This window comes from Coturnix japonica, chromosome 7 (assembly GCF_001577835.2).
Source record: "Coturnix japonica isolate 7356 chromosome 7, Coturnix japonica 2.1, whole genome shotgun sequence".
Lineage (NCBI taxonomy): Eukaryota > Metazoa > Chordata > Aves > Galliformes > Phasianidae > Coturnix > Coturnix japonica.
In genome coordinates this window covers 11,776,477-11,796,995 of record NC_029522.1, presented here as the reverse complement: position 1 = coordinate 11,796,995, position 20,519 = coordinate 11,776,477, and the positions used below count along the sequence as shown (strand labels likewise).

At 49.1% G+C, this 20,519-nt stretch overlaps 1 protein-coding gene across 6 annotated transcripts in view; it reads right to left on the bottom strand.

Annotated features, from left to right (window-relative positions):
• Nucleotides 1-20,519, bottom strand: part of NRP2 (neuropilin 2) — an 80,563-nt gene that overhangs the window by 56,343 nt on the left and 3,701 nt on the right. For all 6 annotated transcript variants that reach the window (XM_015868258.2, XM_015868260.2, XM_015868263.2 and 3 more), the window contains exon 2: nt 12,514-12,691. In XM_015868258.2, the coding sequence (XP_015723744.1) occupies nt 12,514-12,691 (178 nt within the window). The remainder of the gene's footprint in view (nt 1-12,513; nt 12,692-20,519) is intronic.

Genomic DNA, 20,519 nt, shown 5'->3' with positions numbered 1-20,519 from the left:
TAAATCAAATGTTACAAACAGCTAAAAAAGCCCCTAGGAGAAGGTCAGAGAATCCTTTTTGCCAAATACAAAATTAATATAAACACATATGAGTTTTTGTTCCTAGCTAAAAAATCTTGGCTCAAGCCCTCTGCTCCTCATGAGGCAAAACTCCCTTTCTTCAGGTCATGTAAACAGAGCACGAATTGGGAGCGTGTTACGGTCAGGAGATAGCTCCTGCCCAGATGAGGGGGAGCACCTCCTTCCTCTCCAACATGGCAATTAAGTTTCAAGCTTTAAAAATGAAACACAAAAGACTCCTGGTCCAAAACAAGAGACTTTAAAACTTCAGCAAAAAATACTGACTAATCCCACCACAGACTCTTTTGGCATCATGTGCTTTGGTCTCGTCCATGCCTTGGCCCACAATCAAACAAACTGATAAACCCCACTCTCCTCATGTTGGGTCACTGGCCAGACCTTTGCTTCTGTTAAGTTTAAGCATTGTTTCCAGACTTTGTTCTTCTTATGTGAAAAACAAGAAATAAAAATTGAAGGAAGAAAGTACAATGTAGGGGACACTTTTTGGTCTAAACATTTCATTTCCAGATAATTACAGACTAACATACAGCTGGGTGGGACAGTTACGCAGTGATAGCATCCACACCACCCCGACCAGTACCCAGCAATTTGCATTTCACTCACATAACCAAATCCATTACTTCAGTCAGCATGCATCATCACCCCTGTGGGCTGACCTCCCTGGCATTACCTCCACTGGGCAGGCTATTTCCAAGGCCACATTTCACGGCCACTTCTTCTCCCCATCCAGGCATTGCTCCAGTGAGTCTACCATTGCTATGTGAAGGCCGGGAACAGCATCCGTAACTCACATCTGCAGTCAATGGAATAAGCAAGTCTCCTTGTAGGAAAGGTGGCCGTTCTCGGCTGCTCCTCCAGCAGCAGGATATTCTCAGCTGCTGCTGGAGTGGAAGGGCCAGCCAGCAGATTTGAAACCACCACAAACACAGGACTTTGCACTAGGGAGTTTTAAGGCAGGGAAGCAAAGCTGAAGTGCTTTTAACTACACAGACAATGGGGGGCTGAGAACGGAGGGAAGTGCAGTGCTTAGACGCTCTTCTTGTAGCTGTTTAACAGAATTAAATGGAAAATATAAGACGCTTACAAATATTGCTGTGTTTTTATTAAAGATTTTTAGTAGAAAGTGCTTTGCGGATGTTAAGAGAGCTTTTATAAACTAATTATAAAGCACTTCTAATGTCTGTATTACTCATGCTTGCCTGCTTCTTCCCTCAGTCAGCCCTCACTGCTTCCTAGTCTCTTCTTTCTCTCTATTTTCAATAAGTCACTTTGCTGCTGGCCCCTGAAAAAGACTGCTAGGCTCAATAAAGGCCAGCAACAAGCCCCAGTTGCAGCGGTGAAGAGACTCCACCTTTCAACCCCATTCTGTCGCAGAATAGCTCATGGGCTCCTGAACAGCCAGCTGTGTTCCGCTGTCTGAGGCCAGCCTGGATTTCCTTGGTGCCCACCCATACACTATGAGCTCCAGGCACTGTGCCCTGCCTGGGGAGCAGCACAAGGGAGACGTGCCATGCCAATTGGTGCTCCCTTCCCTAAGACACACAGACACAAAAAAAAAGCAGTTTTGGGACTCATACTACTCCACACTTAATTAACAAACCTACTGCCCCTGAGTCTCGGCTCTGTAGTGATACTGGGTCCTTCCTCACTGAAACATGTTTCATGGACGTTAGCTTAGTGAGGAGAGAAACACAAACAATAAATCTTTTTTTTTTCTTTTTCTCACAGCCATAGTACCTAACCACATGTGAGCCCTGCTTCAAAGCCCACTCAGGGAAGCTCTGGCCTGGGAACACTGGTAGTATTCTTGGAGCAATCATTGGAGAAGGTGAGGCTCACACACAGCTATGCCTGGGCTCCAGTGTTTGCCAGGGCCAGAGAGACTCAAGGCTCCGACCTGAGTTTCCCCACCGTTTAATTTGGAGCTGTTATTTATAGTCATTTCCAAGGGGCTCGTGCCTGCACCTGGCAAACATTAATGAGGGGATCCTCACGAGACCCTGGGAGGTGGGAAGGCAGACAAGAGCAGTGGTTGGTCCAAGGTCACACAGGAAGCTTGCAACATGGCCAGGAATAGAAGCCAGCCTTGATTAGACAGATTATATTATAGTAGAGGAGTCTGGCCTAGATAGACAGAGAGACAAATAGGTACTGACTGCATGCCAACAGCCCCAAATTTGGGAATACCCAGTGTTGACTCAAGCCTTCGAGACCTCTGGTCTGCCTGAACCACATGTCTTGGTATCTCAAGCACATCTACTAAGAATACGAAGAGTAACTGCAATGCCAGTGGAGTTCAGCAGCCATTCATGCTCTGCACACAGCTGAGGGAGGCAGGGACCTGCTTAGCCACAACGCCAGCAGGCAAATGCAAGCATTTCTCTTGAAAGGGTGGTTCTCCCCCACCCCCCAGCAAATTATTATTAAAAGCACAACATTTTTTAAAGATGCTCTAGAAAAAAGCTGAATTAAGCTTAGGGATGAGATAGCAGCTGCAGCATAAAGATGGTTAAGAAATGGTGAGCTGGCAGCTCAGCACTTATTTTGTAATCAAGGGGCAGTTAGAATTAAGGTCCATTACATGCTAGCTGCCTTTGTCAATTTTTCTGTGTCACCACCCATCTCCATGCTCTCTCTTAAGCCACCTTCCAACCAAATCCTCATTTCATGGGTGGTTACTTTGTGAAAGACAAAACTTTTCTATTATGTTTACACAATCTTGAGCTACTGAATGGCATACCCTTCAAAGGTGAAATGGCTGCAGAGACTACAGGGGACTTTTAAGCAGTGTTTTTATAGCCATTATACCAGAGGCAAACACCTTTGCAGTCTGATGAAACAAGAACAATGAAGTTTGATCCTAACTGCCAGCTCTTAATCAGAGTAATTAATTATAAATACAGCAGATGAATTTGATTCTCCTTTGATTTGAACTGGTTTTACACTTGTGTAACTCATCATTTTAAGGGTAATCACTCCTAATTTATCCTGGGGTGAGAAGAGAATCAGTCCTCATGGGTCCTAAAATGGATGTGCATGCAGGCCTAAAAGCTCACGGCACAGTCAGCTAGTGTCTGTGGCTCTTGGCAGACCTAGGCTCACTGCCCTGTCTCAGGATGGGGTTAATCGCTCCCCTGCCCTGACTGCAGATCTGCTCTGCCTGGGACTGCACTCTGGGAGACTGGAGGCAAGGGATGCTCTGCTCTCAGCCTGCAGCTTGCAGAGCCATTTGTGCCACGCTAAGGCAAAGGATGTACCTGGAGCAGCAGAGCTTACTCTCCTTTCGCCTTGACATAACTGCACCTGGGAGCAGCAGAGACAAACAGGCCAGCGTTGCTCTGCATCTGGAGGGATTTCACCAGATTTCGGCAACTGAAACTATCACAGTCTGGTGGCAGCTGAGGCTGGGCTGGGGGTGCATAATTGCTTCAGATTTCTCCAAAGTTTGTTTTGAATTTGTTGCATCCAATTACGTCTTGTGCAACCACAGCGCTGTGGGGTTTTGTAATCATTCCACTGCGCGTTGGAGTATTTTATCTCCGCAGAAATCTGACCAGAGTTTCTGAGAAATGAGAAAAATCCAGTCACCCCATCAAAAAAATAAAGAGAGAGAGAGGCAGACAGAGAAAATAACCCTAACAGATTGGAGAACTTCAAAAATGCCTCTAAGACAAAAAACGGAAACTACAAATAGCCTCTATTTATATTCCTTGGACTGTTTTCACCCCCATACGAGCACCACTGATAGGAAAAGTCTCAGCAGCAACTGTTAAGTTATGCAGACAAGGAAAAAAAGAAAAAAAAAAAGATGTAGCTAAGATGCATATTGCAAAGAGAAGAATAAAACATATCTGTAAGCTGCTCCTGTGGTCCAGGAAGGGGCAGCTTTTAGCCCACTGTCTGCTGCCCCATGCGCCATTTATCTCAGGGCTCCCAGATCACTGCAGGAAAGTGTGATGGGTGGAGGAGGGCTCTCAGCTGGGGCATGTCTGGAGAACCATTCATTATCCCAGAAAACAAGATGTGCTAATGTGCACTTCAGGGGTTTTCTGCAGGCTGTTGTTCAGGGGTTACGCATGGCTGTTTAATTTTATTTCTGTCTCCAAAGCCATCTCTATAAATTCCTCACCCTTCTATCTTTAGCTACAGAGGTCGGTTTTTGAAAGATGCCTTTGGTAGTGTTTGGGAGGGGAAAAATCATGGTGAAACCAGGAATAAGATACACAGAGTGCGTTCAGCACAGCCCCCTCCCCAAGCACCCAGCCTTCTGTTGCTGCTGCAACGGAGCTGAGGCAGCTCACAGCCCTCCATAACCCCCGAATGCAGGACACTTGGGAAACTGCATTTGCGCTTTCCTCCTTCTGCTACAATCCATCTGTGGAAAAAAAAATCAGACTCTGCTTTCTGTGTCATTTTACTGTCACCACTCACAGGCAATGAGATCACTAACAGAAAGAAAAAAAGAACGTATATAATAAAAGATAACAACCACCAGAGGAAAATTTACTGCCGAAGAGCAGTAGAGCAAGCAGAAGGCAGAGGGCAAATGTTCCCTTTGCTCACTTTGCAGAGGGAGATGCAGGTGAGGAGCTCCTGATGCCAGCAGCCTGGGCATCAGGTGGGCACTTGCAGTACCCCTGCTGCCACGAGCCCCCAGGTCCCAACAGGCCCCACTGAGGGCCTTAGTTCCCCTGAGAAGTGGCCCCTCCGTGCCACCCAGCACAGCCCGCGCTGCCCTGCCAGCTCAGCCATGCAGTGTTTACAAGCCGCCCTCACCCTCCCAGGCTGTGGTTCAGCTCCATTGACACTAAAGGCAACAGACTCCTCTCCCGGCGTGTGATGAATCAATTACTTCCTCTGACACTCTATTACTACAACCCTTACATCTCCAGATTGCAGATGAAAAGACAGGCTGAGAAGGGGGACAGGGAAGAGGAGAGGTCTCCTGAGGTCTCTCCATCAATTGAGTTGTTGGACATCTGAAGAAATCCCCATCTGCCATATTTAAAGACACAGAGAAATGTTTTGCTCCTGATCGGCAGAAAAATAAGAGGATTTTCACAGAAGAAAACCTAAGAAATCAAAAGGGTCAAAAAACTTCAACAAGGTGCAGTGAGCAGAGATCAGTGATGAATCAGTCCCCTCTGCTGACAGAGAGCCCAAGCCTCAGTCCTGCTTGCCATTATCAGCCCAACATCAGTGTTACAGACAGTAAGGCACGTGAGAGCCAGGCATTACACCTTCCCTTTCCACTGCAAAACAACAACATAAATAAAACCTCACACGACACTCACAGAAGAGGAAGGAAGCTGAGCACATGCCTCACACTCGTGCCGGCAGCAGAGAATGGCGGGGGGGCTCCTGCTTGTGAAACATCCGTCAGCAGCCCGTGCTCTGTGGATCCCCAGGGGGTTCCTGACACACTGACCGCCTGCATGCAAGCACTGTGCATGCACACGGCTTTGCCACGGACTTCTGTTCCTCTAAAGGAGTGACATTTGGGACAGCAACCACGCACACATGCAGAGCAGCCGCCCATTGCTTTCTGTGCTGATTGTATCAAGGCTAAGGAAGTCTTTAGCCACCAGACTCACCCCACTGCCTCGGCCTCTGCTTCTAGCAATTTATTAAACTGACATATCTCCACATCTGACCTGGTGCTGCATTAAAACTACCATCTTCCTTGACTGCGATTGCTCAGCAATGCTGTACGTATGTCCAATGAATCCCTTAGGATTCAAGGAAGGAAACAACCTAAGTTACTCACTCTTTCTGAGGCTCTTACCCATCTACTTGCTCAGTCAGCATAAGCAGAGCTTACCGTGGTGTGCTTGAACTGATATATCAAAGACAGTTGCTTAAAACATGCTGGCTGTGATTAGCGGACCATGACTACTATTAACTTATAAGGAATTCCAGGATCACCAGACTGTGGTTTGCAACGTGTTATTACATTGCCATTCAACGGTGATGTGCAGCCGCTTGATTTAAAGAAAACGGAGAACTTGTCTCATGCTGAAAGCTAACCTCTCCCTGTTCTTTCAAATAAGCTCTGTGCTGAGCTCTGGCCAAAAGCAACCAGAAAATTCTTCCATTTTCAGTCTGTTCTTTGCAGTCTGTTCTTTTTATTTTGCATTCATATTTAATTGCAGAATTCACACTTGGCCAGAAAAGGCTGGGAAAGAACCAATCTTTGTATGCAGCGCCCTGACCTGCTCTGTGTGATGCTGCAACACAGCAGCCTTTGGTAGGGAACATGCAATGCACTGCTGCTAGCCAGACTGGTCAGTGAGCCTATAGACACCCAAATGTCCATCTCTTCTTTATAGGGTGAGGAATTTAAAGTGATATGTGAAAGCAGGAGTGGAAAGCCAATATCGGGGAAGGGCCCCAATCTCACAGCTCCCAGCCCTAGTACTGCTGGTGAGCCTGACACTCCTTCTACCACAGCCTGACAATAGGCACGGTACCCACTGGAGAGACTGTGTGTAGCTAAGGCAAACAGCTGCGCATTAAAAGCCTAATTCAGCTCCTGTGGAAATCAAGGTAAAACCTCCTGCTGCCTTTACAGGCTTTGCATCTGCTCCTTATAAAAAAAAAGGATACTTTTAAAAATATAATTCTGGCCAACCACTCTTTACATTCACTAAACCTTACAGTTCCTGCACCGAGACAGCAAACCCGTGATGCAGAAGAGCACTGCTAATACCATTGACTGATGATAAAAGAGTGACTGAAGCCCAGACCCCATCCCCAAAGGCATCTGGGCTCCTCAGGCCACCTCTGCAAACCCAGAGGATGATGCAAAGAGCGCAGGGCACTGGGCACACTATAGCACTGCATTGGCTATTTGAATGGGATTGCTCCATGGAGCTGGCATCTGGATTCCGAGGCATCACCACAGCCAACCCCATACTCACCCCCTCCCTAGAGCCCCTGGGTCCTGCTCTCCCCTCACTCCCCCCCCAGAGGCTGAGGAGAAGCGGGTGACCTGCTGGTTCTTCTGGGGCAGGAAGGAGGTGAGAGGTGTCTCATGCTATTGTTCCGGTGACACCGGAACAGCCCCTGCTGTGTCATCATGCCAACAGGATACACAGTGCAGGACAAGACCTGGCTCTCCTAAGCGCCGGATGCCGGTGAGACACTGGAGTCCAGCAGTGTGCCTGCAGCCCCCCACCAACCCAGGGTCTGAGCCCCCTGAAGGGCTCAGTCAGGCATGGCCACAGAGGGAACTGAGTCCTCCCAGCCCTGCGGATGGGCAGCAGAGCAAATATAAGAGTCACCTGGAGGTGGCCAAACAGCACCACTGCTAGCCTGCTCACTGCTGGCCATGTGTGCAAAACGGCTGCGGCTGACAGGAATTATGAACCACATGGCGGATACCGGACAAAATGAAAAAACAGCAGAAGCTCAACTGAAGACAAATTGAGCCACAGGGCTGCGTTACCCAGACAGAATTATTTCCTGTACGTTAGAAATGTTGCTTCTGGCTACCCGTGCCACAAATGTATGAGCAAGCACATGCCTTCCTTAACATCTCATCACTGACTTCCTCTCTGCAGAGCCTTGGCTCGACAGCCCCAGCACTGCAGGAGAGGCACTCACTTCCCACTGCACCCCAGTGAAGACCCCCCTCCAAAAACGCGCAGTGTGCCAAATCTCTCTTTTCTAAGCATTTACCCAATCTGGAGATGAACTGCATTGTTTCTAAAATGTTTACTAATGAGCTAATTATGCAAACTTTTCAAAAGCATTCCCTAATTAGCTGTCCATAATTGCTGCCTTGTCTGCTCTTAACCCTGGCTGATGGAAGGAGGGCATCTAGCAATATCACGCTTCTGTTTGAAGGAGATGGTCAGGAGAAGTGGGTGAGCAGGGCAGGACCAAACTATGCTCCTGAGTGCTGCTCCCCCACTGCGTGGGTATGGGGCTGGGGCCAAGTGCATGGCTTCTCTCCAAGAAGGACATGGAGCCATGCTGTGCCCCCACATCCCATTCCTGGAAGCACAGGAGATGGCATGCCGCCACGGGGCCATTGCTGATTGGCAGTGCCCACCATGTCCCATTGCAATGTGGCCTGGGAGCACTGGTACATGCTGCCAGCTCCAGGGCACTGGCATATGACATCTTCCCATGTCAGCCCCGGCCTGTGCCCTGCCTCTCTGGCTGCATCTGCCTGGTCATGCTGAACATGGTGTTTTTTACTTAACATCACCATATCATGCTGCAATGACAACTACACAAATTTCCTCCTTACTGTGGCTGCAGTTCCTTTTTCTGGAAACCCTCAAGGCCTGACATGGTGAGCCAGCCTGACTCTGCAAGCTCTGGGCTGTCTGCCATTTGCCACCTCTTGCTTGTTTTTGGAGTCCAGATCCCATCTCCAGAGCCCTCCACCAGCATTTGGTGAGTACCACCAGAGGGGGCTGCGAGCCACTGCAGCAGCCCCAAATCCTGCCCAGGCAGAAAGCCCCAGCAGCATCCTTTCATCCTTCTACTGGGTGCCTGGCAGAAGGGCACCAGAAAATCCTGCCGACGTGGCCTGCCTGTGGCTTAGGCTTTACAATACACAGTGTTTCTCTGGTGCAGATACTATGACTCAGCCCAAAGGTCTTCTGCTGGCAGTGGGAGCCCGCACCCTCCCACTGTGATGCACAGCATGTGTCTGTGCCACGTGCAAGCAGAAGTGTCCCAGCACCCAGGGTGTCACTGTCCAGCCTGCCTGCAGCTGGGATGGCAGAACTTGTAGCCAGGCTTGGGAGCTTTCAGAGGCCAAGAGACATCTCTAGCAGTGGGAGGGACACACAAATGGAAAAGGTAATTATAGAGGTGATGATTCACTCTGAGCTGAAGTTTGACTTGGATTTTCCAAGTAAGCAGCACAGACAGAGCAGAGAAATGGCAACTGGGCAGGAGGGCTGCCTGTCTGCACTAGTTGGGGGGGCTTCTACTGCACACCGGGAAACTCTGTTCAGGTCACTCCTAGGATTAAAAATAAACCCTGGTAGATACAAGGCTGCCCAGGTACCACTATGCCACGTGGCAGAGCTAAGCCCCTTTGCAGCAACCCCACACTCTTTCCTCCTGGCTGCCACCTCCCCATTTAGCGAGCACATATGCACTGCTCCACCCGAGCTGCACTCACAGTTCACAGAGGAAGAAACGCAAGGGGATAGGGTTATTATTATTTCTGGGTAGCTAGGCAGGCCTCTTACCACAGTGTTCAGCTTCCTTTTTGTTCCCTGCTGTCACACTGTGTCCCCATGGCTGCAGGACAGGAGGAGCACAGCCCAGCGCCTCCCCCCCCCAGCACATCCACCCTCCTGCAACAGGAGACCTGCTGTGACTGACATTGGGACCTGCAAGTGCAGGAGGTGCCCAGTCTTCTTTATCTGAAGCGCTTCCCAAAGTAAGGCACTTCCTCAGAGCACAGATGAAACACAGAGATAGAGCAGAATCTTCTAGGGCTTCAATTATATCAATTACTCCTTTGATGATGGCTGGGGATGCAGTTGCTTCTTAATGCAGCTGGACACAGCCAAAAAAGAAAAGCCCAGATGTGCTTCTGGAGAAACAATAGCAATGTAATGAGCATCAAGCAAGCTGCCCATCACTGCCACCTCCTAGTAGTCTGGGCTCCCTCCCCCTGGGCAGAATCAGCCCCCAGAGCCTGCTGCACACAAGCAGCTCTCACTCCGATGTCTGGCAGCCGCAGGTCCGCAGCCCCTTCCGGCCAGATGCATGGCCAGAGGAAGTCACTGACCTTTCCATGAAGGTCCCAAGGGTGCAAAGATGGGAGGAAGCACCTCCTGCCCCAAAGGGAAGCCTACATCTGATATGAGGATGAAGATTTTTGCAGATAGTTTTGTAGGTCTTAAAATGGGATTTTGGAATGTAAATGTTATGCTTCACAAGGAAGAAACTTTAGCCTAATAAGGTAAAAGAAATGTAGAAGGATGAAGCAACAAAGGAAGCACTTGTGGTGTTTTGTTTACTCCTGGCAGCTGGAGCACGAAGCACAGCCTGGCCCTGCTCCCACTCCCTGAGCTGCCAGGTAGCAACATCAGGCCAGGGGGAACTGTGTCTGCCCACAGACCGAGTGCCAGTCAGACCATTGGCTGCCATCCTTCAGAGAAAGTGCTTTTATTAATGAGCAGATGTCAGGAGTAAGGTTCTGCCCTGAGATGATATTTCTTTGATTCTGAACTCCTGGTCCCATTAAGATTCCCACCTGCAGCTGCAATGAGACCTTTGCATCCTTGTAACATACCCTTTGACATTCAGATGAGATTTATTATGAGATGATCATCTGCTAATACTGCTTAATGTCCAGGCAATTACACAGTGTTAACATTTCTCTCTTTCTGGTAGACCACTTAAAAACAAAAACTCTCCCTCCTACCCGTTCCTTTTTGGCAGTGTTTATCTTGCACTGTTTTCACTGATTTAGTCACGGTTCCTACCGGGCACTGTCCATCCTTTGCAATGCCTGCTGTGGGGGACAGGCACTTGAACTGCTAGCTCCTGGTTTACACCTGGGAGTCAGCAAAGGCCCAGGTGCACTGTGGATGAACCCTGTCTCACACTTGTACACATATGGCAGCTGAGGGAACAGAGGTGCAGGCAAGCCTCTCTTTCAGCAGAGGTCTGATGTGAATTCCTGGTTCCTAGAGAGCAACACTGTTGCAGAAGCCAAACTGAATCAAAGACCTTGAGAAACCTTCCACCATTCACATCCCATGGAGAGTTCTGGGAACAAAAACCCTCCAACACAAACCTTCCTGCAAAGCTCCTCTGTGCACGTGCAGAAAGGAAAAGTGCAGTACCATGTCGCACCAACAAAGCAGAAAGCCATAGAGGAACAATGACTTCAGTGGTTGGGGTAGCCCTTCCAGCACATGACACCTGAGATCAGAACCAGACCCTGCTCTCTCACACGCGCCAAAATGTGGCAGAAATTGTCCAAAGTACTCAGAGCTGTAAGCAACAACTTCACAGCTGCCGGGGAAAGTCCCTAGAGGTTTCTGGCACTCTGACTGACCCAGACTTGCTAGCCTGAGACCTTGGAGAGACACAGTCATTCCTGCCCAGCTCAGCCCCTACCCCATGCGCACTGCCCTGCCAATACATATTGCATACTCTGCAGTCTGAGAACATAGGCCTATAAAGTTTTTATTACTCTGAATTTGGGGCAACTGCATTAGCTATGAGAAGGCTACACACTTAAACCTGTCCAGGCAATAGTAAAACCTGATAGCAACCATCATTCTCATGAGCGCTGCCAAGGCCTTGCTGTATTCATTTATGCCCACGTTAAGCCTTTCTTCCCTGTCTCCCTTCTCTAAATTCAGGCCTGATCCTGCAAACTGCTAAACTCCTTACACACAGAGTGACTTCAAGGAGAGCTGATGGAGCTCAGAGCTTTATTTTTAGGGGGTGACCAGATCCCCTGTGACATCAATCAGCACACCTTGGTTATAGTTAGAGGACTTATGATGATTTACGGTAGCTGAGGATCCAACTCTGCGCATTATAACTTTTAATACATCATGAAACCCACGGTGAATTCTTTATTCTCCACAGGACTGATCCTACAGCCCTATAAATGCTTCCCCAGTCCTTTTTTGCAACCAGAGTTCCCCCTCTCCATATATAACTTCCTTTTAATCAACAGGAGCGGCATGCCTAGCAAAACTGCTGCATCAGGCCTGCTTTAGGAGACTGAGCTCTTTCACAGCTCAGACATCCCTGCAGCTGGCCACAGATTCCAGATGAAATGCACAGGTTTATATGTCTGCTGAGACCATGTTATTAACTCAGCCTTTTATGGTGCCCTTTGATGCTGTTAATTATTCTTTACTAGCTGCTAATTGTTTTTCCTGGACGTCTAGTTTCTGAGCCTCGTCTTAGGGGGAAAAAGAAAAGCAAACAAAACCAATATCCCTGATTACTAAGCCCTGTAGAACAAACACTGTGGAGAATCAGATTCACTTCAGACCCCCAAGCCCGAGCCCAGGTCTCCAGCCCTTGGGCTCTCCATGCCACGTCTCTGTTTAGTTACCCAACAGGAAATTGCACTGCTCTCCCAGCATGGCTTAAAAGTGAAGCCACCACAACACGAAAAAAAACAACAAGCTGCCTTCTAACCAAAGTCGGAGTCAGGCCAAAAGCCAGTTAGCTCTTGCCTTCAGATGATTTCAGGCTAGAAAATGTACAGTCCAGTGTATGCTCATCCTTTGAGTCCAAAGAAGCATCTTAAACCCACTCCCCCAGTCGGCAGAGGCACACGTGCCCTGAAAGGCCATGACACGCAGCACTTCGGGGGCTCAGACTGATGCTTGCTTTCATACACAAAGGAGTACCATGTCCATGCCACTGCACAAAAGCAAGAGGAAAGAACAATGTACTGGAGAAGAAGAGGAAGGTTCTTACTTGCAGTCATGCTTTTCGATTTCAAAGTGAGGGTTGAAGTTGAGGATAATCTTCTGGTTGGGCTCAGGAGCATAGATGACCCACTCGCAGTTCTGGTGGGAAGGGTAGTCATTGGGGTAGCCTGGGGAAGTGATATACCCAGCGTCCTTGGAATTCAGGTGGCCCCCACATGGCTGAGCTGCAGAGACACAAAAGGGAATGAGGCATTAAAAACAGGTTTGGGGCATCAGCTACAGACAGCAGATCCCTGTGGGCCATGGCTGGCAGTGGTCTGATAAAGGCCACCCTTCAGGCTCCTGATACCAGTATCAGTCTCTGGGCTTGGAAGCATCATTCTACACAAGAAAGCTACTCCCTACTCCTTCCACCACTCCTGCCACACTTATACGCCACATTTCACACAGACCAGAAAACAGAAACAAATGCTCTTGCCTAGGCAATTACAGAGCTATAAAGTAAGAGACAGACTGGTATCAGATCATCTGAAGTTGCCTCACTTTATATCTTCCTTCACAAGCTGCTTCATGGCAGTCTTTCATGAGCACCCCGAGAGGCACCAGAGTTTAGACACAGATGACCCTCAGTGCACCTGCAGAGAGCTTTGCTGTTCCTAGGGAAGGGCACTGAGGCAAAGCAATGCTGAGCAACAAGTCCATGGCTGGCAGCAGAGGTGAGGATGGTGTCATGCTCTCCTGCCTCCACCAAGAAGCTGTGTGACAGCCCTTTGCCACTTGCCTTCCTCTCCACTGCAGCAGCCATGACCCCATTTCAGCAGACAAGCCACCTCTTCCTTCCAAAATCTTTTGGTCAACCCAAGCTGTTGGAATTGCAGACTGATAATCAGCAGTGGTGGTTTTGTGGGGCTAGCCCACAAATGGCTGGCAACAATTACATGTTGAGCAGAGGAAGCATTCCCAGCTTTGGGTTAGAACAGGCCCTCGAGGGTGATTTCATCTTCAAAAAAACATTTAATCTCATGAACACTGCAAATGAAATTTATTATTGCATTACTTGCTGGGAGGAAAATCTGCATCACAGGGTCAATTGACAACACACTACAAATCTCAACAAAGTCCCTTTCTCCATGGGGCCCCATTGCGTGCCTCCTCACTGCCACCACCCCATCTGAGCATCATGGCCCCACAGATGTCTCCAGATGATGGCAATGCCTCCTCCTGCTCAGCAAAATGGGTGAAATCCAGCCAAACCCTGTGGCCCCTCTGCAGAGCAGCCAGCCAGGGAAGCAGAGGGGCCAGCACTGCCCTGCTGACCCCAGTCTTGTGCTGACAGGCTATACCCTCCCAGCCCATGAGCGATGGGGTGAAACATGGGACACAAAGCCTTGCACACACCCATCCACACTGGGGCCTCTGCAGTGGAGGGAATGCCAGGCACAGGCACCACAAAGGAAAGGGTGAAGGGCTATCCCCCTGCCAAGGGGCTGTCCCATAGCCTTCCCATCCCAGCAGGATGCGGCTGGGCTTTCCTGCAGCCCAGAAAAACACATCTGGCAACACAAGGAGAAAAAGAGAGGTGATGCCTCCTGGAGAAAAGCACCCTGCTGCCCACATGCACCCTGCATAATGGGTGACTGCTGTGCAGAAGCAGCAGCAGCAGAAAGGTCCTCCTGTGCTCCAGCTGCCCTGCGGGAGCCAGGCTTCCTTCACTATGAGAAAGCGCTGCCTCCATTTCCTCCATGTTTTTCATGCCCTCTAACACATTTATTCTTTAAAATAACTTTCTTCTCACACACCCAGAGGCATCTCTGCAGCCCTGTCTTTTTCTTAAAATAATCCTGTAAGAATCCTGAAAAATATGAGGGGAAAAAATTGCAAAGCTGCCACGGAGGAGCTGAGAATACCAAAAAACATCTGGTTTTGTTCCACAGGAGCGCCTGCTCAACACACAAACATTTACAAACCAATGGTTTTGCACAAACCCCTTCTCTTAGCAAAGCATATTTGCCCACACACGTGTCTATGTGGGTCTGAGGGGGGGGTGGGGTGGGGGGGGGAAGAAGGAAAGAGAGAGAGAGGCACACACATTCACGTGGAAGGAAGAAATTCACGGACTTGTTGACATCAACGTACAAATAGACGTGTAATTCACACTTCACTCATGTACGCACTTTCACACCTTCTCCTAAAAATTCACACCTCGTTTGCACACATGTCCACCCCCTCCAGCAAAGAAAAATATTCAAGCTGCAGATTATTTTTCTTGGAAAGGGCAAAGTCTCGAAGCCATGAAAATACAGTCAATCCTTCCACACCTCGTCATCCCCTCCCCGTCTCCCCTGCTTTCACACACATGCTACCCGCTAGGCTGATACCACCAACATCACCCACCGCTCTGAAGCTGCGAGCCCCTTCCTCGCACTGGGTACTATGAGCACACATCGCGTTCCAGCTAGTCGAGGGGAACTGCAATGTGAACAAGGGACCAGGCGCCAGCTCTTCCGTGACAGATATACTCAGTAACAGACACCCTGATGCTAAAATCTCTACCTTCGCCCTGTGAGGCCACCACAGCTCAGCAGGACCAAATTAAGGAAGACCTCAGGCTTGACCCTGATTTCAAGTCAGCTCAGTGCTCATGTGCCAAGGTGAGAGGCTCCCTCTGTGCCAGGAGCCAGAGCCCTCTTTCTGTGGTCCCAAGAGCAAAATGGAATGAGCAGGTGAGATCACGGAGCAGATAGGAAGACATACCTATCATGTCATGTCCAACACACTTACATACTACCAGGAAAAAATCACCACCTTTCTACAGCCTTCTATCTACCGGAAAGCTTCTCAGCCTTTTGGAGAAGCAGATTTTGCCCCACATTCACCACTCAAAGAAGCTCCCTGTTAACAAGAAGAGCTACATTTCATCCACATGCAGCACTGCCCAGGAGGTGGGCAACTGTATACTAGGGAAACGGGCTTCTTAGGGTTATCTGAAGAGGCAAAATGACTAAGTATCTCTGTAATTGTTCTGTTGGGCTTTTCTTTCTATTGATTCACTGGTATCTAGCAGACAAACACCTGCAACAAAAAAATCCATCACTGCACCCGCTGACAGACAAAGGGTTTGTCTCAGCAGACATGCCAAGCACCAACTTCCTATATAAAACCAGGTCTGTTGTGCACTCAGCAGAGATCCAAGCTTCTACATAAATCTGTCCTTTAAAAATGATGCATCAAATTGATGAAAAATAAAAAAATAAAAAATAAAAAATAAAAAAGGAAAGGAAAAAAAAATGAGTAGCATGGCTACTGCCCAGGCCGTATGCTCTGGAAGCAAGACGTGCTCCAAGGCTAATGGGCTCTGGCAGCTTTCACCAGACCTAAATTCACTTAATAAAATTAAAATTGAATTCTGAAGCATCAGCCAAGGCTGCCTTGTGCGTGGGACATCCCGCTGCTCAGTAAGCAGAACGTGGGCTCTGAAAGCCAATTGCTGGGGCCGTGCCAACCCGCATGGCAGAGGGCTAGGAGGCCGTGCCCATGGCCAGGCTGCAGGCTCCACAGCGGATGCCACAGAGTTCAGCACTTCCCAGTTGTGTGACAGTGGGCTGGAGTTGGGGTGGGAAACCCCCAAAGGCCTCTTTCCTTGCAGCCCACCAGGTGCCTTGGGTTATCCCTGCAATTGGAGGCTAACCCAATAGGAATAACAAGGTCCCAGCTGAGGACTTACACCAGAGGACAATGAGCAAGCCAAAAGTGTGGAAAGGGAACCTGGGGTGCTCATGGGGGAGGGAACTCGCACAAAGGCTGCAATTAGCACTCAGGGGACCCACAGATAGCAGATAGCAGCCAGGCCCCAGGAGCTTCCACCCACACTTGGGGCTTCCCAGCTCCACAGCTCATCAGCACATGCTGAAATTTTCGGACAGGAGCACAGTGTTCTCCTACTCGAATTTCCTGTCGACTAAACCCCTCTGGATTTTCCTCACCCCAGGAGAGCTGGGCTCACTGTTATTGTTGGACCTGCAACACAGAAACTGAAGCCAACTCTGCCTGTAACAAAAATAATCATCACTACAGAGGCCCATTTCACAACAAACACATACTACAGCCTCTCAGAGCTCACAGCATCCAGCAGGGAACCATCACACATTTTGATCCGCTGCGTTCAGTTTACTTTGGGGATATAATTCAAGACTGTGTGCATCATGCAAGGCACTTCTGCTGCCTCAGAAGCAGGCGGCAGCACCAGTGCCTGCTGCTGAGTGAGGGCAAGACTAGAGGGCAAGGGCAAAGATCTCAGCAGCCCCACATTGTCAGGGCTCACTGTCTTGCCTCCTGACTGCTTCCTCTGCTTCGCACAAGGCCCTGCACCTCAACTCCATGCTTTCATCCCACTACACAAGATTTCTATATCAAGGGACACAGCACTTGGGCAGGGGAATTTTGCCCAATAACACCACAGTAAAATGTGGGCCCCGGTGTGGAGGAACTGAGTGCTCTCAAAGCTGCTGGAGTTGGCACAAGCTACAGCAAATCCTGTTGCAGTCAAACAGCTCTTTCGGAAGCTAAGCTTTGCAAGGTCCACATGCATCCAAGTGCTCTGCCAAACCCCAGCATGAATGGGAGAAACAGATCCCACCTGGTGGGGATTTGTTACTGCTCAAGGCCATTACCAGCGCTTCAGCCCTAGGGGATGCTGCAGGCTGCCGTGGGCCCTACCCTAAACCCTAAGGCACAGCTTCTGAAGGGCGGGAGCACAAATCGAGCTTCGGATTTAAATGTAGAGCTTAGCCATTGGCCAGGGAGAAACACGCAGAACGGAGGAAGCTAATAAGATTAGATTTTTTATCCCCCGTAGCATAGATCATATTAGCAAGAGCATGTTTGCTTTGGATTGTGAGATAAAACTTCAAAGGCTTCCTGAACGAATTAATGGACAAACACACCCAGACAACACAAAGCACTGACACCCACATTACCTCTGGGGATTCCACACAGCCAGGGAGAGTTCCCCCAGCACCTCATCCAGGGCCTTCACCACTCACACTAAATTTCCCTTAAAAGCATGCTCATGGCAAAGCAGAATGTAAAGACCGCTTCTGAGATGTGAACTCGGGTTTTGTCTGATTCAAAGCGTCTCAAGTCTGTCATGAGACAGGCCCATAAAAACACTGGGCTCCAGCAAGAAAGGAGAGCGCCAATCCATCAGCTCAGGAATGTGGCTGTTTGACCACTTCCTAAGGCAACTGGGGAAGGATGCAATATATTCACTTTATAGTGCTGGACAGCAATGAGAGGAGAACTCCGGAAAGCTCAGCAAATGGAACATTTTAGCTGTGAGCCTTCGCAGAAAGAAAGAATTCAAAATTATTTTTAAAGAAGGTGGGAGCGTTGGAGGGAGGAAGAGAACAAGACAGACCTGCACTTCCTGTTCATGATAATCCACTGAGAAACTAACTGCAAACAGAGAGCTGCTCGAGCTTCACTGTGGAAAACTAGAGAGCCAAATCCTGAATGCAAATCCAGCTAATTTGTTTTAAAATCACTGGAATTCTGGAGATTTCCACCTCTGTGGCTCTGGATAGCTGCTTTCCAGGAGCAGGCATCGGTTGCACAACTTGAGTCAGTGGAACCTTGACCTTCAAATGTTGTAGCTTGGATGTTTGTTTGTTTGTTTTGTTTCCCCACACGTTTGTACGTTGGATAAGGTTTCATATCCTGTTTTTACAAGGTGCCACCTCCGTTAACTTTGTTATTTGTCATCTTATATCACAAGCTAATGCAATTCCAATAGGGCAACCGGCTTAATAGTGTTAGTCTTTATATAGATGTGTGCACACAATTCTCCTGGCTTGCCCATGAATGTAATTGGTGGGTCTGAAATTACAACTCCTGGCTACTGCAGCAATCATTCCAGAGGTGCGTGAGCGTGTGCGTGCACTCGGAAGAGGATAATTGCATATTGAACTTTCAGGAGCCATGCCTGTCTCTCTTGCCTCTGTTTCAGGCTCCCAAGGGTTTGACAATGCACAGAAGCACACTGCCACCTTCCAGGAGCAGGTGGCAGCTTTGGGAGAGCTTCATGCTGCAGATTGGGTAGGTGCTGGCGAAGCTTCACCAGTATACAGGCAGGGAAATGGAGTTTAGGGAGGTGTGGGGCAGAAGAAATAGGGCAGTGCGCTCCTGCACTGCAGCCTGCACCAGGAAACAATATGAGGAGGAAACAACCTGCTGAGCCATCCCTGTGAATGTTATAAAAAACAGGCTGCTTTGAGGAACACTGAAGAAAATGAGAGACATTTCTAACTCCACACATTAAATAAATTCACCTAGGATTCCTCTCTAAAGAGCTCCAAGCTTGATGAAAGGTGTTCAGTGCCGCTGAAATACTAATTAGTATTGTTATTATGACAATTCCAAGAAGAAACCAAAAGCACATCTCATCTCTCACAGCCCGCTGTGATCTCCTAACTCCCTTGCACCTTCTGAGCCCATCTGTCAAGGTCCGCTCTTCATAAAACCTCAAATCCCACCTTTCCCCACCAGTTTACTTCTGCCACTCCCTAAGGCAGCTGGCAGAGCCTCTCTGAATCTTCCATACCCTTAAGCCCCAACCCTCTTCCCCCAGTGCACAGCAAAACCCAGTGCCTCAGCAGCGGGCACACAGCCCTAAGGCTGGGATGGGATGTGATAGGGATGGAAACAGCTCCCTCAGAGCCACCTGGGAGAGACCCTGCTGCAGCTTCCCCCATGCACACTCTGCTTAGCAGCAGCTTCAGCCTTTATGACAACTTGCTCAAATACAGCCTCTGCTAAGCTTTGCTGCCGACGTTATTACACATTCTGGCGAGCATCTTAAGCACATTGTTTCCTACTGAGCACACATTGAGTGGACAGGCAGAAAGGAAAGCAAGAGTGAGCCAAGGGTGTGCATGAGGGAAAACGTTGTGGAGAGAGCCTGAGCACACAAGGGAGGGCATGAGGGAAGGGCAGGATGCAGAAGTGTGCGGGGCAGGCAGTAGGGCTTTGGGAACTGAAGAGAGAAGGATCGGACCAGAGTGCCAGTAAAGAGAGGGGAAGCCAGGGAGGCAGTACGGGTATGCATTTGTGTCTGTGTGCACAAGTCAGCAGCTTCCTTCCTCTTTCCCCAACCCAGAAGGCATCCCTTAAGAACTGTGTCTTTCGAAAAATGTGCAGTAGGAAAGGACAGTGTCCCTTTGGCTTCACCATCTTTCAGAGATGCAGGACAGGCATTTGAGCCCCACGCCAGGGTGACCCACCAGGACAGCTGGGAGAGACGTCCTACCCTTGTCTCACATGCATGGTGAGGAATCAGGGAAGTTTTCAAAGATCTGGAGCCCAGCACTATACCTCTGTGGGTCCAATTTTCTTTGATTCATCAAGTATGAAGGTAGGTGGGAAGCATTCAGACAAAGTCTCTGCAGCCATCCATTGCTGCTAGCAATACCTCTGGCTATTCTACTTGCTGACTCCTGCCTTTCTCCTCAGCTCGTAGCCCCATTCCCAGCTGTATGGGAAGAAGCAGTACTGTGGATGGGGCTCTCACTGCTGTGCTTACCCTAGCTTCCCCCCACACCATCTAAGGGCACGGCTGGCATATGGAAAGCCTTACAGATCCAAGCTGTGATTTTGAGTGTTTGGCACTGCGCCTGCCGACCTCGTCCCGACAAACCTCCCTGCTCTGTGCTTGAGCCTCCTCGCTGTGCAGGCATGGGGCCTGGCTTCGGATCCAGCCTTCTGAGACTGCGATTTGGCTCAGGCAGAGAGAAGCTGACCCTTTGATTCCGAGTATGATTAAAACCATGCTACTGTAGCGCGACGCTGTGTGCAACACTGCTAGCAACAGCCCTGATTTATGTTGTTGCTAGTATTGCGGTTTCCACCAGGGTGTAGACAGGGATTTCGAAAATAGCCCAGCTACCTCTTTGTCTGTGTGTGTATTATAATTAGAGACATGTCAAAAGGCTGTTCCAGAGCAAGGGTAGAGCCAGAGACATTCATGCCTGCTCCTGCCCCCACCTCCATGCAGACGTG